At 40.9% G+C, this 25695-nt stretch overlaps 3 protein-coding genes across 3 annotated transcripts in view; 2 read left to right on the forward strand and 1 right to left on the reverse strand.

Moving 5' to 3' along the window:
* disp1 (dispatched homolog 1 (Drosophila)) overlaps positions 1-25695 on the reverse strand; it is a 389371-nt gene that overhangs the window by 269477 nt on the left and 94199 nt on the right. The gene's annotated exons all lie outside the window — the stretch shown is intronic.
* On the forward strand, positions 6168-12306 carry thbd (thrombomodulin). The gene is made up of 2 exons (XM_069703053.1): positions 6168-7925; positions 10193-12306. Exons 1-2 carry the CDS (start codon positions 6360-6362, stop codon positions 11978-11980), a joined length of 3354 nt encoding a protein of 1117 aa, XP_069559154.1. The 5' UTR covers positions 6168-6359; the 3' UTR covers positions 11981-12306.
* On the forward strand, positions 12324-22234 carry LOC138623507 (toll-like receptor 5). Its single transcript, XM_069703059.1, has 6 exons — positions 12324-12416; positions 13522-13636; positions 15414-15467; positions 16855-19144; positions 20153-20241; positions 21787-22234. The coding sequence occupies exons 3-6, from the start codon at positions 15426-15428 to the stop codon at positions 22021-22023; spliced, it is 2658 nt and encodes an 885-aa protein (XP_069559160.1). The 5' UTR covers positions 12324-12416; positions 13522-13636; positions 15414-15425; the 3' UTR covers positions 22024-22234.

The following is a 25695-nucleotide window of genomic DNA, read 5'->3' on the forward strand; positions in this document are numbered from 1 at the left end:
TCTTTAAATTTTGTCTTTATTTATTTCTTTAAACTTAAAAAAAATGTCAGCCCTTTTTATTGATTTTATTTTTGTTGTTATTTTTTGTATGCATTAGTCTCAGATTGTTTCAGTGCTTTTCATTTGAGCTGTTATTATCTGCAGCTCAGTCCCCTGTAAAACACTTTGAACTCCTCTATAACCTAATAAAGGTGATATTTAAATAAAGTTTGGTTGGTTGATTGAATCTCTGGGAGCCAAAGAAACTGTTCATTATCATTACACTGAGGTTCTGTGATAAATAAGCTTTTTTTTTTTTTTTTTACAGTAAAATGCAATCTGGGTCAATTACATAAACATTTAAGTATTTATTTGAGTATTTATTTTCCTCTTAGTCAACTGGTTCTGCGCTTCTCTCTATTTTCGCTCTACTGTTGACTTTTGTTCAACATCAAACCACATTTCGTTCAATGAATATATTACTTTAAAGGTAAAAAAAAAAAAAAAACTAGGCTAGTTCTTTGCTAACAAAGATACTAAAGTTAAGTTAACAAACGTTCTCTACCATGACAATAAATTCACACTGTTTCTTCAAAACACATTTGCAACAATGGCGACTGTCTCATAACTGTTGTACAAAAATGGTGTAGTTTACTCTGCCAGAGGAGGTTTGATTAAAGCAAATGGTGAAACAGGTCAAATAAATAATTAAGCTTCAGTAGCTTCCTACTCCTTTGTCTGTGTTACAGGTTAGAGCTGTAAAGTCCCAGACCGCGAGTCTTCTTCTGCACTTCAGGACATCAATTTAAATGAAAGCAATCAATACAACATTTAAGTATCAGCTTCAATGTGAGTAGCATTACATCAACAACTGTGTGTGCTTTTAACATATGGTGCCCAATTAGCAAAGACTCAAAAGTAATTGGACACTATTTACCAACTAAATATTTATTGGGCATTTGGGTGTTATGAATACATAAAAGAGCTGCCTGTAAACCACTGATACATTGTAAAAACAGAAAAGGCCAGGTTGCAGTTGCAAAGAAAAAGGTTATAAAAAAATGATATCTCCCACTCACTTTCTTTCTAATTGCAAATACAGTCTGGACTGCATATATTTCTATTATTTGCAGGACAAACAAGGACAAACTCGTGTGAATTTTCTCCCCCAGTGAATCCACTTAATGTGTGACTCTGCTGGAAAGAATGAAAAACACTGCGATATCAGTCATTTTCATGGATGGTGTGACTGGTGATCTATTGTCTGTGTAAAAAATGAGCATAACTAGCTCTGGAATAACTACAACCACTTCACTGCTTCCAAAGCACGCATGATCTCAGCTTAGCTCGACAGCAGAAAACATGAAATATTGGTGATCTCATAGTTTTATACCACTCCCTACAATTTCTGTCAGTTTGTAAAGCCAGAAAATCCAAACTGTATTGTATCAGTGAAGCTCTTAAGCCCCATTATCAACACCTAAGAAGTTAAATTAGCTGTTAAAAAAAAAGAACTTTTTGCATTTGCATTTGTTTTTTAACTCAAGATGCCACCAAAGCGTGCAACACAGCTGTCAGTCCACTACAGCGTTCTGTGTCAGTGTTCACGTTTTACTTCGTCTTGATGTGAAAAATCACAGGGTGAATTAGGAAAATAAAAAAACATGGTTAGGGTTGGTGAAAAAACTAAAGAAACCACTTCTTTCTCTCGCAGACCCAAACCCTGTTCTCCTGGGTTAGAGTCCTTAACTACCATCAACATACGTCCTTACTTGGACATCTGCACTGTGGTTCTTCGTCACGCAACTTCCGTCGTCAACCCCGCTCATACGTGCGTGTACTTTTCACGCCGAGGTGAGGCAAAGCGTTGCACTCCAGAAGACTGATGGGTGCTACATGCTTTGGCGTGACACTGGCCTGATGTTTTGTTCTAGATTTAATTCTCTACACATGATATCAGACTCAGTTACAGGGTTGGCAGAGAAAAAAAAATCAGAGAAAAATGTGATTATAATGTTTTTACGATTGAACAGCAGAAGTTATGTAAAAGTGTAGGATAAAATATGTTGTGATTAGGTGGCAGTTTTTGGTGTAGCATGCGCAGTAACTTCTGTATAAGAACATCAGACTGGAAACATGATGACTGTGGAGGTGATTGCATATCACTTTCCCATTCAATAATCTGTGATTTCACCACATTGTTTCTTCTTCTCTTGCGCTTCATCAACAGGATACAGAAGTCCACCTCAACATTTAGCAGCAGTTACTGGCAGCAGGACATCAGCAAATCTTTCACAGTTCAGTTGAGGTCAAACAGACACACGGCGCAATGAAGTGATGCCAGAAGTACTCCAATCTTTTACTTGACTGTAAAACAACATACATATAACACTGTATACAACAGTGTAAAAGTACCCTGTTACAAATCCTGCATTTTAAATATCTCTTAAGTAAAAGAAGACAAATATTAGCAGCAGAATATACCCAAAGTATTAAAAGTAAAAGCAGAATTGACCATCTCAGAATATATAGCTTATATTATTGGATGCATTTAGACCTGGAACAATTAGCTGATTTATAGAAATGGAATGATTTGATTATTGATTGATTATTCTAAGTAAACTCAAACATTAATCAAAATTTCCAAAAATGTATTTCACAAAACTGATGATTTGATGCATATGATGCCATTTAAATAAACGTAATCACCCTGTGCTTTATACTGAACTGTTATACTGTGACATTTTACAGACAAAACATTAAGTTAAGAAAATAATAATTAGATGAATTGATAATGAAAATGATTTGTTACGGCCTATTGATGAACGTCTCTTTAATGAAGCAGCTGGGAAAGTTGTAGCTGGGTAGCCTCAACTCTATTATACAGTATATAACATATACTATGATTTATTATTTAAATTAGAATATGGTCTAAAAAAAATTATAGAGTTGTAAATCATACAAAAATATATATATTTTAGAATGTAGCATGAAATGAAAATACTCAAGTAATGCAGAAGTGCCTCAAAAGGTGATTTAAGTTCAGTATTTGAGTAAATCTGCTTGGTTAACTTCTACCAATGTTACAACTATTGAATTTAAAACAGGACTGTAGCGGGGATGTTGTTCATGGCATCGACACCAGACCTCATCAAAGCGAGAGCATCACTCGGTTTGACTGTGAAAACACAGTAAAAGTCAAAGACTGGAAAGACCAGGCTTTGATTTAGAAGAAACAAAACTGTTTGGAGGAACATTTTGAACTCTGTCCTGAATAAGCTCGGTGTCGGGGATGAGAGATAAATATCAAACAAAAAACATTTACGGATACCAATTTTCCTGGTTTTTGTTGCCAAGTTGTCTCATTAAGATTACAAAGAAGTGTGTGTCACTCTTGTTGGACCACATCCACTGCGAGGTGCCAAGGCAAAATCAAACATTCGCTACTCAAATAAAAACACTGCTGATTATTTTGTTTCTACAGCATGAACAAAGAATTCCCTTCCCTCTACGCCTTTGTCACATCCCCTCCACCCCATTCCATCCCACGACACCCCTTCATAAGGGCAAATATAGAGGCACTGAAACAGCGTTGAGCCTACCATCGCTGTGAATTATGGGTAATTCCCTTTGTCATATACGCCTCTTGTCAGTGTCAGTTTTCAAGATTCTGAATACAAATTCAGTTACATCTGAATTTCATTTCCTCATGATTGAGTAATAAATATATTTCATAACTTATTGCATCCACTGAGTCATAGTGTGTCACTTTAGGAGAAAATGAATCGGACGTGATCACATTCAAATCTGTCTGATCAAACCTCCACCTGGAATGTGTAACGGGCTCACGTAATGTAATCAGGTTTTGTTTCTGCATCCTGTGAGTAGAAGGAAATCTGTTCAGCCCTCTTTTTCCTTTTTCCTCTTCAAACTCCAGGCACCCCACCCCACCCACCACCCTGCTAATCTGACTGTTAAATAGTTTAGGAGTGATGACAGATTTAGATTGGCCATAACTGACAATTGTGTCTTTACCGCTTCTGTAGTTATTTATGTACCTAAGGGATGTCCATTCACCTTCTAAGTCAGCATGAGTCAGCGTCTCTCCTGAAACGATGTCTTTGTGGAAGGAAATAGTGTTCCTATTATTAAGTACATTTTAAATTGTACAGTAAGACAGTTTTCACAAGGTAAAATTACTCAGGTAAAAATAAAACTCTCAAATTCAAAATTCTCTTTACTACTGTAGTGATTGGTCTTTTTATTTGGCCTCTAACATGCAGCAGCCAGCTGCTGATGCCAGCGTTCAGTTCATCTGCTTGTTTTGTTGGGAAAACATGCTGCCATCAAACGGAGCTTCTGAGCTCGTGGTAACGACATAGGGAGTCGTATGCTTGCCATTCAAAAGTCGTAACAACACTGTTGCTAGGCAACATCAAGTTAGCAGTTGGGTAACAAATGCAGTAATTCAAAAGCGTAATGACAGAAGCAAAAGCTGCGGCCGTTGGAACATTAAAACGGATACATATTAAGTCATGAAGAAGAACTTGGTATGACTCAAATTACAATATATTAATATCCAACAAAAAATAACTTTCATTTCTGCCGCCATTTCCATAAATGTCAGCAAATACATCACAATTCGGGATCTCTGAGTTTTCAATATTTCAGGATGTCATAAATACCACAAGAGGAGCGTGTTCATTTCAACACAACCCATTTGAACACAGCAACGGATGCTGTAAACAGTAAGAGTGAGGCTGAATCAAAACAGTAACGTTTTGGGCTGTGAATCCAAAACGATGAGCTAAAAGGTGCAAAATCACTCCGCAAAACTGAGGTTGGGCGATAAATTTCTGTCATTCTGAGCGACTGCTTTCACATTTCACTTAGTTAGTTGTTCATGTTAAAACACTGATCAATGGTTTCAAAGGCTTTTTATAGAGTTCTGACAAAAGTTTGTATATATATATATATTATATATTGACAAACAACATGCAGTATCTTTCTTTGCTATTTAGAGGCTGTTATTTCTTGTAGCTCACAATAAGGCAGTTATATTGTATATGCTCAGTGAATGTGTAATCTCTAGCTGTGCAAGAAGCAGATTCAATTCTTTCACTCTGGTAGAAATATAAAACTCAAATATGTGCAACTCCCTCAAAACTGTTTTCAGAACATTCCGGTTTTGTTACTTTGTTTCCAATATTCAATTTATTTTTAATTGTTTCCATTTACTTTTTCTCTTCAGGTTATACAATCAACAGAAAAATAAATGAGGGTCGAGATAACGAGTAACACTGGAGAGAAATATGCAGATTAAAGTCAGATTAAAAAAACAAATGGAATAAAAATGTTCCGTACAAACAACTGGATCAAGATAAACAGGCACAAACTGATAGTAATCACCATGAGGAGACACTATAGAGCAGGGGTGTCAAACTCATTTTAGTTAAGGGGCCACATACTGCCCACTTTGATCTCAAGTGGCCCAGACCAGTAAAATCATAGCATAATAACACATACATAACGACAATATTTCTCTATGTTTAAATCATTGGTGAAGGTTTTTGGATGATAAACCCTATTTTAAGGTCTTTCTACAATAAACCAGAAACATAAAGACCAAAAACTCAGACATCAGCCCACTGTTTATCTGCCCCGGCTCTCCTCTGCAGATTTTCTGTAATTTTCACACTTAGCAAGGTCATCCAGCGTGCTAGCTGGACCCCCTGGCGGGCAGGATGCGGCCAGCGGGCCGTATGTTTGACACCCCTGCTATAGAGCATTTAGCAAAAAAAAAAAAGTCCTAATGTTTTTTAAGGATGTGTAAATAATAATAATCGCTAATAATAATACTAATAGCAAGCATTATAGATGTGTATCTGTTTGGTGGAAGATGGATTTTGGCAGAGTTTTCTCCAGTGGGAATTCAACTTTAATTGTATCATGTAAGTGGAGACAGGGAAGAGTCACTCATGGGAGAGGATTGTGGGATTTGGTTCAACCTCCTCTTATTAAAAGGTCATGTCCCGCAAGCGCGCGCGCGCGTGTGTGTGTGTGTGTGTGTGTGTGTGTGTGTGTGTGTGTGTGTGTGTGTGTGTGTGTGTGTGTGTGTGTTTTGATGGGCCCGTTTGTTTGATATAAGGCTGCTGGACAGCGTGGGGGTTGAGCAAGCAGACCGGGGCTTGAAAACACTGGCCAGGACGAAACTTCCTTCCTTGCCCGGACCAAAAAAAAAAAAAAAAAAAAAATCACTCTGCTCCTTTATAAATGAGAACTATGGTCAGCTTTCAGTCGCTGTATGAGCTTCGGATCGTCAAACACAGAGTTCTGTACCATCAGAGGTCCCAATCGGAAGCCTTTCTAACGTCAACATCATGATTCCTCCGACACAAGCGCTGCTCTTTTGCTTGGTTTTCCTCTGCGGGCTGGAGGAAGCGGTCCTCTCCAGACACGGACGTTGCTCCGGAAATCTTTGCTCTTTCCATGTTCTCGGAGACTTCAAAAGCGCGAAGGAAACCTGCACGAAATCGGGCGGAAAGTTATTTCCATTCAGCTCTTTAGAACAATTTAAAACATTAACGAGTCTACTGGGCAATCTGAGCGGTAGATACTGGCTGCACAGCACCGACAGGACGACAAAGAAAGCAGCGGAGGGTCTACAAAAGTGCCCCGCCGTCTCCGTGACGATGGGCCGGAACGTCACGGTTCTGTGGGAGCCGTGCCGAGGCAAACTGGACGGCTTTCTGTTCCAGTTCGATGAGAGTTGCAGTCCCATGCAGGCACACGGAGGGACACGGGTGACGTACACCACACCTGAGGGCTTTGAGCTGATCGACTCGGAGACGTTTCCAACGGGAACCTCCGCTTTGGCGGGAAATGCTAGCGCTAAATATCCGGACTCGATGCATCTGTGCGCCTCCACGGTCTGGCTTCGAGGTCCCTGGAACTGTGAGGTGCTGCGCGGCGGCTGCGAGTACAACTGCAGTTCAACAATAAACACCTGCATCTGTCCCGCCGGGGACCTCCTTCATCCCAACAACATCAGCTGCATCAGGAACCCGTGCGCCGACTGTGCGCAAGCGTGTCAACAGAAGGGAGACACCTTCGCGTGCAAGTGCTACAAAGGCTACAGGCTGGCGCAGGACGGGAAGAACTGTGTGGTCGTGAATGAGTGTGAGGAGGGGTGCGTCAACATCCAGAAAGGATGCGAGTGCAAGTGCAAAGTTGGCTTCATTGAGGAGAAGGGAGAGTGTGTGGATGTTAGAATCTGTTTGAACTGCGAGCACAAGTGTGAGAGGTTCAATGGGGTGTACCAGTGTGTGTGCTGGAAGGGGTACAGGGTGTCAACCAAAAACCCCAACAAGTGTGAGCAACACTGCACCGAAAGAGTCTGTCCGGCCAGGTGCATCCCAAACCCGGAGCTGGAGAAGAAGGACATGCATCAGTGCAACTGCCCTGACGGCTACATCGTAGACATCAGGAACGGTACAGCCCACTGCACTGACATAGATGAGTGTGAGAACCAGAGGATGTGTGAACACAAGTGTGAAAATGTATTCGGTGATTACAGGTGTTTGTGCAATGAAGGGTTCAAGCTGCAAGACAAGGACAAGTGTGTACCCTTGAAATGGGAGGATGAAGAGTATGGCTCGAGCTCATCTTCTTCATCCTTCACACCTGCCGTCACACCAGCCAGCCTGTATCCAGCTGCGATGCCCTCCTACATCAGGACCGGCAGCATCCTTGGCATCACCGTGTTCATGATGTTGTGTGCAGTGCTGCTGTTTTTCCTGGTCCAATACATGGTCAAACGTTGTGGCAGATTTGAGCTTTCCTCCTTCAAACACCCAGATATCGATATTTTCTACCTGCAGCAGGTGACCACAGAGACGTACAAGAGATTATCCTTCGACAAACAGTTTAAAAGTGACTCGCAGAGACTTTAATCACACCACTGAAGACACACAGTGTTTGTAAGCCGTCTTCTCATGTCTCATGCACTGGTTTTATCTCCATATACAGCTATTGAACTTCTTAAAGCTATAATAAATCTTACACTGTAAAGGCAGTACTCATCACTGTAGAAATGAAGATGTAAGACTTTTAATAGAGGTATACTCAGAATTATATTCAATAGCCTTTGCGTTGCGAAAGTAGAAACAAATCCTCCTAATTTAGACATATTTGGTCTGTAATATATAAAAGAAAAAGATGCTGTTACACAGAAAAATTTAAAATTGTAAATATACTAAAAGTTAATGTTCTAATAGTGCAGTTTCCAACAAGCCCACAGCATAAGCCATATTTTTTCTACAGTGTCAGATTAATGACACAGATCAAATTTGCATTTCTCAAGTAATGTAATATTTCACATGTTGGTTGTCATTAATACTGTATGTGAACTAGTTAAGTTAAACCATTTTTATCCTCCGATACAGTCACATGTTAAATAGCCATTAAAAAAAGAAGATAAGAACTAAAAAAAAAGTTTTCTTTAATCAAATGAACATTATTCATGGTATTACGTAATGATTCAGCATTTAATAAGAGACCGTGTCAGTGTCACGTTTTGCCTGCTCAAGTGTGAAAAGTACATGCACGTATGACCAGGGTCGACGAGTGAGGCCACGTGACGAATTCAAAACAGTGATAAAGTCTGCGTGAGAGAGCGGTGAGGGTGATTGAATAGAACACACAAGGGACTCGGTTTTGAGTCTGCGAAGAAGCAAAATTTAACCTGATTTCTTCAAAGTGATGTATTTAAGTTATATAGAATAACATACAATGTGTTTAACTTACTGTACTGAATGTACATTAAGTAACTAACTTGTAATATTATTTGCATAAAAGTACTTTTTTTTGTGCATCACACACTTCGGCATGATACTGGGTTGCAGCTTTGCCATTGAAATATTCTCATGTTTTGTGTTTAAGACTTTTGAGACACACAGTATCTCATTTTAAAGATGACCCCAGCCAGCTGCTAAGTTTAACTATACTCTGACACCCCCCCCCCCTCCTACCCACTCAAAAAAAAACTAAGAATAACTGCATGACATTAAAACAATCTGCAAGGCTCCCTTAAAATGGGTTGATTAAGAAAATACATTGTATAACAAACGATTGTTGTGAATAGTATACAAAAGAGATCATTGATATATTTAAGTGGAGTTTGTCTATATGCATCAGAGCACTTGTTCACTGATACTGCTGAGGTGTTATAACTGCTACCACTGACATGTACATGATGTTGTTAACTTTACTGTATAACAGGCTGATCTTGACTGATTCTTAACGTGAATGTAAAACTGTGCTGCTATGGTCTAACAATCTGTTGTGAAAACACATTTGCGCCTTGGTTCAACCACAGGCTGACTGCAAGTGTTCACTTGTTGCAGTGTATGAATTTTTTTGGTTGTTAAATATTAAATGATGATTTACAGTGTTTTTGTGCAGTATATTTGTCCCAAGTGCAAACGGGTTACTGTCAAATATCCCATGTTTTTCACTTTTAAAGGCACTGGGCTTTAAAACAGCAATGTTTTTGTGCAGATTGCAGTGAAAGAAGTTAATGCAAAAAAAAAAAAAATTCTGTTCCAGTTTGATTTCCTTTTGTCTATTTCCACTTAAACTGTAGAGTCGATGTGATACCAGCAAAATTCTCTTTTATCATATTTACATTTATTTTTCATACTAAGGCGTCTAGCAGGGTCTATGTTGGAGTTGGAGTTTGGGATAGAAGTTGCACAGTGGTGTGCCAATATATATTCCTTTCTTTGCATTGTCTGTTTCCTCCTTTCTCCATGTAGTAACATCATATTCTGCAGTCATAGAGGTGGCTGCCTGTTACATGGCAATGGAAGTCACAGGAATTATTCATCTAAATATTTTTTTTTAAATTATAATTTCGTCAACATCCTAAAATATTTCTATTGCATTACATATTTCTTATTCTGCCTGTTTTGTGATGTAGTTGATGACATAAATGTGTAAAAACTCATTTTAAAGACCCTTCGAGGAACACAGAAGTCTGACCACAGGACTTGACTAGCGTAGAGTGGAGGTGGGAGGGGCTACTGCGAAAGATGGGTAAAAGCCCTTTTACGTGCGCGCGGCTTCGATGCGTAGATGCGTAAAACGCGTGCGTAATTGGGGACGTGGTCTGCCATACAGAAGAGTGTGAAGCAGCGAAGCAGTTTGAGAGTGACTTCCTTCCTTCGCTGGGACACTAATATGGAGTTGGGGGGTTATAAATACGAGCAAAATAGTTTCTCAAACAAACAAGGCCACAGACTGCTGGAACGCACGTGTACTTAAAAGGACAGACTGGGGTTCAAAAATGAAGGATGTTCCGGGGTTGTTTGTCGTCGGGTTGGTTTTCCTGATGGGAAGAGCCGGCGGGATAGAGCCGAATAGCGGATACTGCATTGGTAACCAATGTTTCGCGGTGTTCAGAGATCCGACCACTTTCAGAACCGCGCAAAAACTATGTAAAGGCCAAAGTAGAGACCAAAGCAGTCATTTAATGACTGTGCGCTCAACTGTATCCGATGAAATTCTTCCTATCTTGCTGGGAAACTTTACAGGGAAGTTCTGGATCGGTCTACATCTGCCGGCCGGCTGTCCGGACATCGCTGCGGAGCTCAAAGGCTTCCAGTGGGTGACCAAAGACAGTGAAAGTGACTTCTCCAACTGGCTGCCAAGTTTTGACAGCAGCTGCTCTTCTCATCGCTGCGTGTCAGTTTCCCAAGAGGACGACTTTAAATGGACCCAGGAAGCGTGCGGGGAGCAGGCGGTCGGGTTTCTGTGTGAGTACAGGTTCCGTGACCCGTGCAAAAGTCTGGCCGTTGCACCGGGCGAGTCCGTCTCCTACATGACTCCCTTTGGGTTTGGGGGCGATGGTGTGCTGTCTTTGCCGCCTGGAAGCACCGCCATCCGGATGCCATCAGAGACGAAATACGTGTGCTTCTCCGAGCAGTGGCTGCAAGCGCCCTGGAACTGCGAGATTAACGAAGGTGGCTGTGAATATAAATGCGCAGTGGACCCCAACAAAGTCCACTCTTGCTACTGCCCGCGGGGACAAACCGTCAACCCTGCAAACAAAGTGACCTGCGAGGTGGATGTGGCAGACGACCCGTGCCTGGCCCTGCGCTGCCAGCACATCTGCTACAAGGACGGAGACTCCCACGCGTGCACGTGTGACCACGGCTTTCAACTGGCAGAGGACGGCAGGTCGTGCGTGGACTTCAACGACTGCAAAGACGAGCGGCAGTGTCCCGGGGAGAACTTCATGTGCGTCAACAACCTGGGCGGGTTTCAGTGCGTCTGCAAAGTCGGATACAAGCTGATCGGCGGTCTGTGCGTTGACGAGAACGAGTGCGCGTCTGCTCCGTGTGAGCACGAGTGCATCAACACGCCTGGTAGCTACACGTGTTCGTGTTATGATGGCTACAGACTGGACCCGAAGTCACCGGACAAGTGTGAGCTTTACTGCGGGAAGCAGGAATGTCCCGCGGAGTGCGACCCCAACGATAAGTTCCAGTGCTACTGCCCTAAAGGTTACATCTCAGACCAGACGTCTGACGACGATGTTGTTTGCTTAGACATCGACGAGTGCTCCTACTTTTATTGTGATCAGGATTGTAAAAACACATTCGGCAGCTATGTGTGCTCGTGCTCTCCAGGATATACACTAGTTGACCATTACAAGTGCATAAGAAACGATGATGAGGATGTGGAGGGCTCCGGAATGACCACAGCTCCAAACATCCTCACAACACCATTTATACCAGACCCTGGTCCAACACTGCTGCCCTCAGCGGTCACAGCAGGGGGTCTCGTGGGGATAATAGTTTGCACTGTGTTTTTTATTGTGCTGGTGGTGTTTCTGGGTCATTACATCTTCAGTCGCAGAGGGAAGATGGAGAGCACCGGTGCGCTCAAACCTCCAGAGGGCGAGGTTCACGGCTTACAGCAAGTGACGAGTGACGCTTAAAAAAAAGAAAAAAAGGACAAGAAAAGCCATAGAGACTGTTTTAGCACGACATGTGAATGTACAGGGCAAGCCTCGAAACAGAACTACAGTGACAGTTTTGGAGAGGTCACAGAAAACAATAAGAACAGGGATGTAGTGATGTCATGGAGGATGAAGTCACCATAAACTCAATAGAAATACGTAGTTTTCTTTGATGCTGCATATTCCCTGCCTTGGAGGACTTATTTACTATTCAACCTACACACATCAGATCTCATATAACGAAAATGACAAAGAACTTTTCCTTTTTTAAAAGTTTGTTCTGGGATATTAATAAATTATAAGAATGTTAACGATGATGTCTGTTTTCTTTTCTTTTAATGGTTCTTTCAGCCTCCCGTGCTTGATACGCAGGCTGGATGCGCCACCTTGTGGAGAAAAAAAAAGTGAGTTGCAGGTGCGGAGGCAGGGAGACAACTCCAAAATAATTACTTCAAGAAACTTTGCGGCGCACAATGCACACAATCCCTCACAATATCGAGCCACACAAAACCTGTGTGTTCCTCATACATTGCAAATCTGTGCCTGCAAAAGCCAAAATCAGAGCAGAGCGGTGGTGAAATGCGCACGAGCTGATGAAATATCAGAAGTAAGGAAATGAACAATTTCAAATATACATGGATTACACATAAAATATAATTTTCCTTAAATCTCTATATTTCATTCTTGCTACCTATTGTGTATATAAGGAGACTTTAGGAATATCACAGGATATGCATTGTTTGTAATATTTCCTTTAATAGGGAGCAAGTTGTAAGTGTACAAGTTGTATTATCCGCGATCGCACAAGTACATATTAGTAATAGCAACTTCTACTGAATGAATTAAAGAAAGCACCTCTGTCCCCTGAGACTAATATAACATTATAGATGACATTATTGGTAATATTGATGCTTCAATATGTCATAGCTGAGGTTGGATGTTCTAGTGACTTATTATATATTCAGTTTAATCCGGTTTTCCCCTCAGATTGCTCGGCCCCCTTTAAAGGGTCACAAGTTGAGTTTGATCTGCGGAGGGACAAAAATTCATGAGGTGGGAAAGAAGAAAAGACAAACACTCTGAAATTTGCCTCATTTCTTTTGACTCATTTCCAATCTGATTTTGTGAATTATTGGAGCATTTCTTGAATCTTAATCTAAAAAGTAGCTACTCATTCCACCCGTCAGATGGATGTGAAGGAGTAAAACATGCAAGATTTCCCTCTGAAAGGTATTGGAGAAGCAACAGCACCAAAAAAAAACAAAAACATTCAAATGTACGCAATTAAATTCCACTACAGAAAGTATGAAGTATTTTTAGGTATCTCATGCTAACTTTTACTCCATTGACTATTTTTATTATTAGACATGCAAACATATAAACTTGCTCCCCACGTGATACCACAAACCACTGCAACAACCGGGTGAAAACAGGAAAAGTCGAAACAAGAAGCAGACATTTGGACACTGGGGAAATTGTGAAATGTATCCTTTTTTTCTTTTTGTCAGACTGTTATCTAGGCCGTCAGTCAAACACAGAGAGTGTTAGTTGGGGCCGGTGTGCGCAGGGAGGGAGGAGGTGTTCCACCGACGAGAAGAACGCCAGACAGGGGGTTTCCTTCTTTTTCCAGCGCAGGTACGATTTCCACTTTATTATTTCGGTTGAAAACAAACGGTGTCAACATTATTTGTGCGCAGAAACACGACGACTGGCTTCATTTGGCTTCGTTTCACGCACTGTTCTGAAAGCGGGCAGAACGATGTTTGTTGTTGAGAGACGACTCATTTTGCTGTTTAATATAAAGTCATGTAACTCTGTCGGAAAGTTATCGGTGTGCTATTTTAACTACAGGGTGAAGATCATTTATGATAACTCGTTCTAAAAGCGAGCGGAGATATCACGGCGTGTCTGTTAACGCGCCAGTGTGAAATCAGTGTAAGGAACGCCCCGTTTTTAGTACACGCAGTTTATTCTACCACTACTTATATGCTACACCAAACAGGGAGAAAACTGTAAAATGATAGGCTGTGTATCTTCAACGGGGAATTAATAAGGAATTTGTGTTTTAAAATATAGTTAATGGGGCTGTCACTTCTTCAAAAACTTAAATTGAACAAAAATGACACGTCCCTGCACATAGCAGGAGGAAGGTATAGACTAACCCTGACTCACTGGACGCACTTTTGGGCCGATGCAATTTAATCTATTGGCTAATTGATTGGGAAAAAAAAGTTTTACTTTATAGACCAGCCTATAAAGTGGCGACAGCAGCCCATTGGTTTATTTTCTTTACTGACAGTGGGCTGGCCCAATCACATCTCTGAATCGACCTCAGAGTGAGCAGGAGGAGAGAGACAGGGAGGATGAGGAGGGACAGAGTGAGCAGGAGGAGAGAGACAGGGAGGATGAGGAGGGACAGAGTGAGCAGGAGGAGAGAGACAGGGAGGATGAGGAGGGACAGAGTGAGCAGGAGGAGAGTGTAGTCAGAGCGGTAAATGTTAACAGTCACTGACAACGAGCCATAATGACGCAGATTACTTTAATTAATGTCGATGATAATAACAGACGCTTTCATAAAGTGACATCGTTATGAATCTGCTAATGTTAGCAAGACTTTGCTCTACGGACAAGTAAATAAATAATAACAATCTGTTGGTTAAATATTACAGTTGTAATTATTAAAGTATTCCAGAGTTTATTACTGCACTTCCATGAAGTTGGGGTGGCCTCCTTCTGAAAAAAAAGTGTGCTTACTACCCTGTATACATTTCCCACAATGCAGCCCGACATCTATTTGTGCTTAGTTTTTCCAGACTTGTAAAAAAAAAAAAAAAAAGCGTCCTCCAGCTCCACAGAAGATAAAAAACATCCGCTTTCACAGTCAGCGTAGTAAATGAATAGAAATGGACTGCCCATAATGTGTAGACTGAACTTTTTGTCTACAATTAGTGAACTGCCCCTTTAATATAGTAGTTGGAAAATAATTAAATGTATTATTGTATAATATATAATATCTACTTATTTCATCTTTTTTGATCGAACGGGACAAGAAGGCAAATTTAATCTCCCACTGTTTGCAGACTTGTGAATGTAAAGCATCCAATATTGCGGGCGCAAACACTTTTTATGAGTTTAATTAAACTGAACTTGGTGGCAGGTGGCTGGAGCTCTAATAATCACTGCAGTACATATTCCAGCCATCTGCTTAAAGCAAACATGTCCACTATTCAAATGCAGTGTTCCTATCAGAGCTCACATCAGGCATGACTGACTGGGACTGTAGCTGCACCGGTGAACCATGAACCTGTCAGAGCAAACAGTCCCTGAGATTCTCTGGCCCTGACGTACCTCAGTAACACACCGGCCTGTTAGCGCTGCTATTTTTAAACAATCTTTTCTGATGTTTTTTTAGGTCGAGGACAGGATGTGGATTCTGGTGCTCCAGCTGATTTGTGCTAGTTCACAGGTATGTTCACCTCAACTCATTAGTTAGCCACCAAAACAGCAGCCAAAGATTAAGTATGACAACCCTGTAATAGTGTTGACAAAACTTAAAGAAATAGTTTCATGTTTTGGAAGTTCAATGTCAAATTCTAATTTTTTTTTTAAAAAATTTTTTTTTTTACTGTCTTGCCAAGAGTCAGATGCAAACATTGACGTCTGCGTGGTGAATGTGGAGCTGCTGGCAGCAGTTGATTAGTTTGACTTCGTAGAGACTGAAAACGAAGACAGATCTCGTCCAAACATGACAAAATCTGTCACCCAGCACATTTTAAAGCTCACGAATTAATATGCTATGTCTCGTAAACTTAGTTTTATGTACAGATTTAACAAAAGCTTAAGGAACTCTGTTTTCTCCTGTTTTGAGTCTTTATGCTGAGCTAAGCTAACCACCTCAGCTCCATATTTACTGTACAAACGTGAGAGTGGCATCTATCTTCCCATCTACTAGTCAATAGTTTGGAACACATACTCAGCCAAAAGTTTTTTGTTTTTATATATATATATTTCCTACAGTGTAGAACAAAACTAAGGTTATGAAATAGTAAACAAAAAAGTGTAAACAAAACACAGTAACTTTAATATTTTAGATTCCTCAAAGTAGCCACTGTTTGCCTTAATGACAGTTTTGCACAGTGACAGGATGTTAAACAGCTTCAGCAGGTCACCACTGAATGATTTCCAGTTTACAGATGAGCCTGGTTAAAAACGAACCGGTAGAATTTATGTCTAAACCCATCGGCCGTGTGGTGCCGAGGCCGTGTTGCTGTACAGCAAATCGTCATTTTACTGGGAATATCACGATACCAGAAATTTGGTCGATGATGCCAATACCGCTCAAATTCTATGACTCTCGATACCGATTTTGATACATGTGGTTCTGAATTCAACACTTAACCATCATGGCGACCACAACATTCAGCGCAGTGACATCTGATTGGAGTTTTGTGGGACCTTCATTAGTTTTTCAGCAGGTACATTTGACCAAGAAGCAGAGTGATAGAGTTTCTGCATCAGATGACCTGACCTCCACAATTGTTGACCTAAACCCAACTCTGATGGTTTGGGATGAGCGCAAAGTGAAGGACAAGCAACCAACAAGGTGACGACTTAATGAAGCTGGTTGAGAGAATGAAGAGGTGCAAAACTGTTATCAAAATAAGACGTGGCTGCTTTTGAAGAATCCAAAAATAAATCTGGTTACATCTTTTTTGTTTACCACATAATTCTACATGTGATGTTTCAGGATGTTGATGTCCTCAGAGTTGACTGATTCTCAGAAAGAAAGTGATGAGGAGCAGCGTTCAGTTACTTTTTTCAACTCACCAATAATGCAACTTTCCTACCTGCAGGTAACCACATCCTACCCATCATGCACTCTGATAGGACAAATAGCTAATTGCGCAGGACAGAGACACTACTGGGTTCCTGCTCTGCCTCCTAACATCACCCACCTCTTTCTGGAAATGAACTACATCAGTGAGATCAACAGCACCTCGCTCAGAGGCTTGGAGGAGCTGCAACAATTAGATCTCGGGAAGCAGGGTGTAACGCTCACCATTAGGAACAACTCCTTCCTCAGGCAGAGAAAATTGACATGGTTGGTCCTCGGCTATAATAATGGCCTCAAGCTGGAGCCAAGAGCATTTGCAGGACTGTTCAATTTACAAAACCTGTTTTTGGATTATTGCAGTTTGTCAGACTCCATCCTGTCAGAAAGCTACCTGCAGCCACTCTTGTCCCTAGAGATGCTTGATCTCTTTGGTAACAATATCGTGACGCTCCAGCCCGGTCTGTTCTTTTACAATCTCAGAAAGTTCACAAGCCTAAACCTCAAATTGAATCAGATCAAAAAAATATGTGAAGAGGATCTTGTTGGTTTCAGAGATAAACATTTTAATCTCCTGAAATTGGATTCCAACAAGTTATACAAAACAGATAGTATCAATTTTGACTTTGAAAGATGTGGGAACCCTTTTAGAGGAATCACCTTTGGAATTCTTGACTTATCCTCCAATGGATTAAACATGAACAAAACCACAGAGCTTTTCAAAGCAATAGAGGGCACTCAAATTAGTCATCTTATCTGCTCTGATTACATTGGCAAAGGGTTTTCTCACAATAACCTCGCAGATCCAGATGAAAGCACATTCAAAGGCCTAAAGAACAGTGCAATTAACATTTTAGATCTGTCTAAAAACCATATATTTGCTCTGAAAAGTGCTGTTTTTAGTCCTCTAAAAGACACAATAATTATTGACATTTCCCAAAACAAAATAAATGACATCAGAACAAATGCCTTCAACGGTCTTCAGGGAAATTTACGAATGCTCAACCTGTCATCCAACCTCTTAGGAGAAATATATTCACGCACATTTACCTATCTTACAGAACTCAGGGTGTTGGATTTGTCTCACAACCACATTGGTACATTGGGATACAAGGCATTCAGCGGTCTTTCCAAATTACGAGCTTTATATCTGACTGGGAACTCACTGCGATCACTGGATTTTCCTGCGTCATTGCCAAACTTAGAGTTTCTGCTTTTGGGCGATAATAGGTTGAAATTACTCCACAGTATCTCTACCTTGGGCAACACCAGCATCCATGTGGACGTTTCCAACAACAGATTAACAAACATGGAGGACGTTTTTGATTTTGTAACTAATTTTAAGCATATCAAGAATTTATTCTACGGTGGCAACTTCATCAAGCATTGCACACTGAATAAGGGCATTACAGTACCTCGTAATAATAGTTTAAACATACTAGATCTTCATGACAGCTCGTTGCAGGTACTTTGGGCGCAAGGGTTGTGCCTCGACCTGTTTGATCATCTTGACAATCTGCTCGGTCTAAATATAAGCTTCAATTCACTTACAGCTCTCCCACAAGGGATTTTCAATGGTCTCAGCTCGATATTAGAGATGGATCTTTCGTCTAATGCCTTGACCTATCTACAGACGGATGTCTTTCCGGTCAGCCTCATAAACCTCCACCTCTCAAACAACTTCCTAGCTTCCCCTGATCCTACGACTTTTCAGTCCCTAAGCTTCCTCAGCCTGTCAGAAAATCGGTTCCACTGTGATTGCAATCTGGAGGTCTTCCTGAAGTGGCTGAACATGACAACTATAACCTTCCTCAGCCCAGTCAAAGACTACCGATGTGAGTTTCCACCTGCTGTCCATGACCTTCCACTTCTGGAGTTCTCCGCGATCGTCGAACCATGTGAGGCAGATGACGAAAAAGCTGCCCAAGCTCTGAAGTTAATCCTCTTCATCTCCTCTGCCCTCCTCATCGTCAGTGTTACCCTCGGTGGAATTATTTATGCCCATCTCCGAGGGCACATATTTGGCATTTACAAAAAGATCGTCGGCAGGGTTCTTGAGGGCCCAAAACTAGCGCCTGATGCAAATGAGATGCAGTATGATGCCTTTTTCAGCTTTACCAACCGTGACTACGGGTTTGTGGAGGCGGCTTTGCTGAAAAAGCTGGATAACCAGTTTTCAGAGGAGAACATCTTCCACTGTTGTTTTGAAGCCAGAGACTTCCTGCCAGGTGAGGATCACCTTTCAAACATCCGAGATGCCATCTGGAGCAGCAGGAAGACTTTGTGCATAGTCTCCAAGGACTTCCTTAAAGGTATCGTTTTTCTGACTAGAAGGAGGGTTAGACGTCCTTTTTGGTCTTGAAATATACTTTCCTCTCTTTAATGAATATTTCTGACATATTGGGAAATGTGCTAATTTCCTTTTCTTGCTGACAGTGAGATTAGAAGCTCATTCATACTCCTCTATGTCCATTTCTGGGTAGCTTAACACCCACTTCTTGTTTTTACTGACCTCCAGTGGTCTAAATTATCACCATGGTGCACTTATTTATTCACAGGTTTACTCCAGGACCCCGTGACATTTTATGTGGTTACTAGTGAAGTGAAGCAGTCACAGATTTACAGCCCGTTAAATGACTCTTTAAAGAGAGGTACATGCAGCCACTGGTTAGCTTGGTTTATCTTAAATACTGGAAAAAGGGGGAAACAGCTACCCTGGCCCTGTCTAAAGACTGAAAAAAGACTTTATAGCTCATATGGTAAAGCTCTACATATTAGTGGGATGTATATAAATGCTAGACTGTTTCTTGGCCAGGTGTGGTGACTTCTTGTCATTTCTGTGATTATGCCGTGTAGTCAGCAGAGACCCCTGGTAGTCTCACCGACCCCTGGAAAACCACAACTTCTTGCTTTAACAAGTCAATTTAAGGTATCATGTTATTGATAACATGCTTTAAATTTGCTTGAAGGCAGATTTTGTTAACTCCGTACAGAACCAAGCCAGCAGTTTTCCCCTTGTTTTCAGCCTTTATACATAGCTTAACCACCTGCTGACAGTAAAATCATGGTGAACAAATAGAAATGAGACTGTAGTCATCAGATCCATATTTATTGATTATTATCAAACTTTTCCTTTATGAAATAGCGCAAACTCTGCGGCCATGATTTCTTAAAGCTAGCATATCAGATAGCATATCAATGAACAAATTGGTGCTTCTGTATGCTGCTGTAGCGAAAAAAATTTCCCCTCGGGGATTAATAAAGTAACTACCTAACCTAACCTAAATAATTGAAGCTAACAATGTTGTGCCTCTTTGTAGATGGCTGGTGCTTGGAGGCGTTCACTTTGGCTCAGGGCCGGATGCTGGAGGAGCTGACAGACGTCTTGATTATGTTGGTGGTTGGGAAGGTGTGTATTAGCAGCTGTTTCCCTACTTACCACTCATTCTGTAGCCCTGGAAACAAGCTGCACAACATTTTTTTTATTTTTTTATATATTAATACCTTTACTATCTCTGTTTTTATTCTGTAATTTGTATTGCTTTTGTCGTATATTCCATGCTGCTGCCACAAAAAAAGATGTCTATCTATCTATCTATCTATCTATCTATCTATCTATCTATCTATCTATCTATCTATCTATCTATCTATCTATCTATCTATCTATCTATCTATCTATCTATCTATCTATCTATCTATCCATCTATCTATTTATCATATTATTCCCCCTTTAAATTCATGTGCTATCATGTCCAGTAGACAATTAACATCATTAGCATAAATTTGGAGTAGTGTTTCTGTCCGCCTGACAAATATAAGTCCAATATCCACTCAACTCTTAGTTCTAATTTCAGTCTCCTCCAACCTCAGTGACAGAAACTGTTTTCTTGCTACTAGATGCAATTTTTTTTCTCTGACAATGGGAAATGCCTACTCGATGGTTTATGATGGTAAATGTAGTCAATTGAACCAATAAATTCCTCAGTGCTATTATATTGACCAAGGAAGCTGAGTTTCCCTGCTTGCAGAGCCACGCTGGCAGTGCCTACATGTACCAGGATGCATTGCATGCAAACTTCTGACCCCTAACCCATCAACTCCTTCAGCTCCCTCTGCCAAGTCTCTCCTCTTGTTGCACCCACTCAACAAAAAAGTGATTAGCGGCCAGACCGTAGTGTCAGGAAAGAAGATGTTTATTCATCAGCCAGGCTACTGGTATTAATCATACACTTTGGCGGGCCCTGGCGACGCAGTCAGCTCAACTGGCCTGTTGCTTTTCCATCCACCAACTGCGTCACTGTACACATCGAATGAAGGCGCCGGTGCTGCAGTTGCTTCCGAGAGACACAGGGAAATTTACTGGGGAATTTATTGCTTCAGTTGATTACATGTAACATCAACACCGATCGGGCATCCACGCAAAAGCAAATTTCTTTTAAGCTGCAGGTTCGAAAACCAAAACAACAAGCTGAAAGACGTCACAAAGCTCCCTATAGCTGAGCAGAACTGCTCAGTCTGGTGGTCATTGTCTGTGGGTTCGGCAGTACTCCTGCCATATATGATAACTTTTGTGATCCATTATTATTATAAAAACATGAATTATAGCTTATTTAAAGAGTAACCAAACCTACAATTTTAAGACTAAGAAGCACGAGTGAAAACAGGTCGCAGCATTTCCATCTGCTGTCGGCTGGTGTTTTGTGTCAGCTGACTGAGTGTAGAAAACGAGCAGAACCAGAGATCAGCCGATGATAAACAGTTCTGTACCTGCTTTTCACCAGTAGATGTCAGGTCAGGCTTAACACAGATTTAAATGATATTTTCTTTACACAATGCAGAAAACTTGGGGGGTGTCTATTTTTTACTGAAATGAAACTGGAATATTTATATATATATATAGTTCTTGATCTTTGGCGCTGACCTCAATCTACATTCTGGTGCAATACATCCTAAGGTGGCTCACTACCAGCTGATGAAGTGCAACGCAGTCAGAGCTTTCGTCCGGAGGAGAGAGTACCTCGTCTGGCCGGAGGACCCTCAGGACCTGGAGTGGTTTTATGAGCGACTCGTCTCACAGATGCTAAAAGACACAAAGTTGAAACGGTTTGCAGAGGACAAGCCTGAGCCTGCGGAGCCTGAAGGTCAACCTGAACAGATTCATCTACAGAACATAAGAGCGATTCCCATGTAAACTCTGCCTCCATGTTGAAGGCCCCTCATTGTACAAATTCAGATTTCCATTTCTTTTCTTTTTTTTTTCTTTTTTTTTTATCATAAAGCAGGTGTAGGAACTATAAATACTGTGAAAGTGTCAAAACGATCAGTCCAAGCAGAAATGCACACAGCTCGTTTACTGCCGTTTGGACTTTGGTAAGTTTGTGATGTCACAAACTCACGCTCCTGCCCAGACAAAAGTCATATACTAAATCAAATGACTGTTTTTCAGCAATTTTCATAATACAATTTTTTAATTTTCAATCTAATGGGAAAATGAAGTACACCCTATAAATCAATGCAAGAAAATCCTCAACCATATTTCAACTGAAGGAACTTTGAATGGAAGAGTGGTTCAATGTGAGAAGCCCGATGGACCATCATGCAAAACACCTGCAGGAAGTTATATCTGCTAAAGGAGGCAGCAATAACTTCTGATGTGAAGGTCACTTTTAAACTGAAGAACATCACATCTATTGATGGTCTTGATGAATAAATTATTGAAAAAGCTAACGTTCCTTGTGGGCTGTAGGCGTGTCTCAAAGTGTATCAAATGTTTGCTTGTCTAAATATTTCTTAAAGCCAGTAATTTACTAACTTTTTTACACAACTGTACTTGAACAAAGTCAACCTGCTGATACCAACATCTGGGTAGATGTTGGTGAAGTGTTTCCATTAAACTTGTACTCAGACTCTTACAAAAGCCTTTCTGATTTCCCTTTTCGTCCAGGCAGCAAGGAAAAATATCATTACCAAAATGAATAACAAGTAAAAAGAATTTAAAAAAAAAAACCTGGATACTTGAGACAGAGCTGCTGTTCTCCTGCTCTGCTGTGGACGGTCCCGAACACGGGAACGTTTTAACAACCTTGACTGTGGTGGTTTGTGGTGTATAAATGTTCAGTTCGGTGTAACATGAAATAAGCTAATCGTGTGTTGAACTGTTTTTTGCTAGTATTAAATGTTTTGTGTGAACACAGTTCACTGATCACCAGCTCGATGAAGTAACTCTCCATCACAGGCGTGAGATTGAGAATCCCTGCAGGCTAAAGGAAACACAGCTTGATGTTTCTGAGCATGAGATTAGATTACAGTATCTGATCGCTGACAGAACGAGTAGGCTGGTAAATGGTTATATAAATTCAGTAATAAAGGGAAAGCCTGAACGACGATGTAAACTGCACATCAGCTGAAGAAGATGAAACCGATGTGAATGACCAGGTTTCCCAAATTCCATCATAATCCCATATTAGATCAAAACCTGGGTTTGTATTAATAAACATTCTCAGCGTCCTCTCAGAGAGCTCCTAACTGAGCCTAAAATATTCCAGCAATGACTCTTATTTTAGGAGTGATTTAGAAAACCTCTCAGAGCCACGCTGAGTAAAGAAGGACAGAAACTTTCATCTCAGTGAGGTGTGGTTGACCCCGTTACCACGACGCATCCTTTTAAAAGATGTGATTGGTTGATCAGAAAAAAAAAGAAGCCCTTCATGTGATAATTAGCACAGAATGTACATGAAGTGACATCCAGTGGAAATGAAATGAACTTTGTCCCAATACGAGGCCTTTTTGTGTTGGTGTGATTGTTACATTTTTACAGTTTCCAAATATCTCGGTGTTGTGATCACTTTCATTTCTGCAGTTGTTGTGTCATTGTGTTGAGTGGGAGGTGAGCGCGTCTCTGATGAGATTGACCACAAACATCATCCCTGCTCGATATAATCTGTAACGTTTCACTAAATCACTCTCATTCAGACTATTTCCCCCACCTCGGTGTACTTCTGCAAGTTTCTCCTCTGCTCAAGAAATTCTTCAGCCTCTTTAAAGTCCTCCTTCATGCTCCAAACCTCAGACAAGAATCTGCAAACAACTTTTAATGGGAAATTCTTCGAAAAATGTCATAAGAATTTTCTTTGAATTTCGTCACAAAGCGAAACTTTTAGTTCTAAGAATCTTTAGGAATTCGGCTCCAGAATTCTAATGTGCATTTAAACACGCTCCTAAAGAGCAGATAAAACAGGTTTAAAGTTACAGAAGTCACTAGTTTAGTTTTCTATTTGAACCACTAGGTGGCGACTGTTCGCTGTTTTCTCGTCCTGCTCTTCTCCTGTCAATCATGAGTGATCAGTTCAAACCCGTAGTGTTAATTAGAGTTCAGCGATCCCCACATGACGACTGTTTCTAATTGGCGCGGGGTGATGACACTGTGTCTCCTCAGCTGCACGTGGCGTGTCCCTGTGAGTTGGTTGGCCTGTGAGATCAGAGTGAGTCTTCCAGAGGTCAGGCGGTTTCCTTTCAGTGGAGCTGTTTGTCTGAAAACAGGAAGCTACTGGGCAGAGCAGAGCTTCCGTCCTATTGGCCCCGGCCGCCTGCATCCTCCCAGCCTTTATGAGCCAGCTGCTGTGCGCATTAGAGCCCGTCTGCAGGCTCCTGCTGCTTATAAACTGCGGACAGTCCATTAATCTGAACCCAATGCAACTTTAACATCTGTCCGTCCGCCTTTTATGATGCACTTCTATATATTTTCAGAGATTTCTTCTTTCTTTTTGAAACGCGACTGGATCAAATCCTGGTACATCACCAGACCCCGTATGAAATGCTCAGAATGACGGTGTTTAATTTGAAACGGGGACGGGAAGTGGCTGCAACCAATGGTGTAACGTCACTAGTCAGTCAGGTGACATTCAGCCGACCAATGGCGTAAGAATTCACCAGTTAGGAGTTTATAACCAAAACGTTTTTAAAGTGACCTTTTTGGGATTTTAAATACATGTTCGTGTTACAATACATGTTCAGAATACAGACTCTATATCAAGGTTTGGAACGACGCAGCAGGTTTTACAAGGCAGCCATAAAACACCAGAGTTTCCGCTTAGAGAGCGCCGGAGGGATTTCACACCCTCACAGGTTAACTTGGATCTCCAAGTTTATCTGCTTCACATTTAATCATAAAGGAGGTAAAACCAGGAGGTCCGATAAGTTACCAGTATTCATCTTCTGGTGGTCATTTTCATTCATTCATATTTGTATGATAATACAATACATGAAGTGTTGATTGGTTAAAATTTCTACATTGTCAGGGACTTAAGGAAGGGTGTCCAATTCAATCAATGGTTTGTTTATGGTTTCACAGAGAAGTCATCCAGACACATTTCATAAGTGGTATATCTTCTGAGTTTTATTTGTTGTTCTGTGGTGAGAAAAATAAAAAAGGAGTATGTCATACTAAATGTCAATTGAATTCTGTCCAAACATTTAAAATAGTCCAGAACGGAGGTTTGGATTAAAATCTATCAGTCAGAGAAGAAAAGATCAGTTTCACTTTAACAGAGTGCTGTTTTGTAATTTCTAAATCTAAAAACCTGCATTTTTCTGTGGAAATTTTGAATGGGCATTAATGAAACAGAGATGAGAAAACAATCAATGTTGGAAAAAGAAAAGGAGGGAAAACCTCTTTGATTTCCATAAATCTGGAGCAGTTCAGCATCCCCACCGAAATCTAATTTGAAAAGTGGAAGCAAATGTTTACGTTGTAAACAAGCTCTGCAGCTCCACGGGATCTTCAGTTATTTCAGGCCTGCAGATTATTCTTAGAACACACACACATGCTTCTGAGATTTTCCCTTACGGGGAAATGTAATAAACC

Source organism: Brachyistius frenatus, unplaced genomic scaffold (genome assembly GCF_029030835.1).
Source record: "Brachyistius frenatus isolate BFR_SWC_R1_liver_20210118 unplaced genomic scaffold, ASM2903083v1 Contig_44, whole genome shotgun sequence".
NCBI classification, from domain to species: Eukaryota; Metazoa; Chordata; class Actinopteri; family Embiotocidae; genus Brachyistius; species Brachyistius frenatus.

Excerpts from the sequence above, each read along its gene's own strand:
- LOC138623507 (XM_069703059.1), top strand. The coding sequence starts at position 15,426 with ATGTGGATTCTGGTGCTCCAGCTGATTTGTGCTAGTTCACAG. Across the intron at positions 19,145-20,152 it reads CTCCAAGGACTTCCTTAAAG|ATGGCTGGTGCTTGGAGGCG; the intron begins GTATCGTTTTTC and ends GCCTCTTTGTAG. Across the intron at positions 20,242-21,786 it reads TTATGTTGGTGGTTGGGAAG|GTGGCTCACTACCAGCTGAT; the intron begins GTGTGTATTAGC and ends ATACATCCTAAG.
- thbd (XM_069703053.1), top strand. The coding sequence starts at position 6,360 with ATGATTCCTCCGACACAAGCGCTGCTCTTTTGCTTGGTTTTCCTCTGC. Across the intron at positions 7,926-10,192 it reads TTAAAAGTGACTCGCAGAGA|CTTCCTTCCTTCGCTGGGAC; the intron begins CTTTAATCACAC and ends GTTTGAGAGTGA.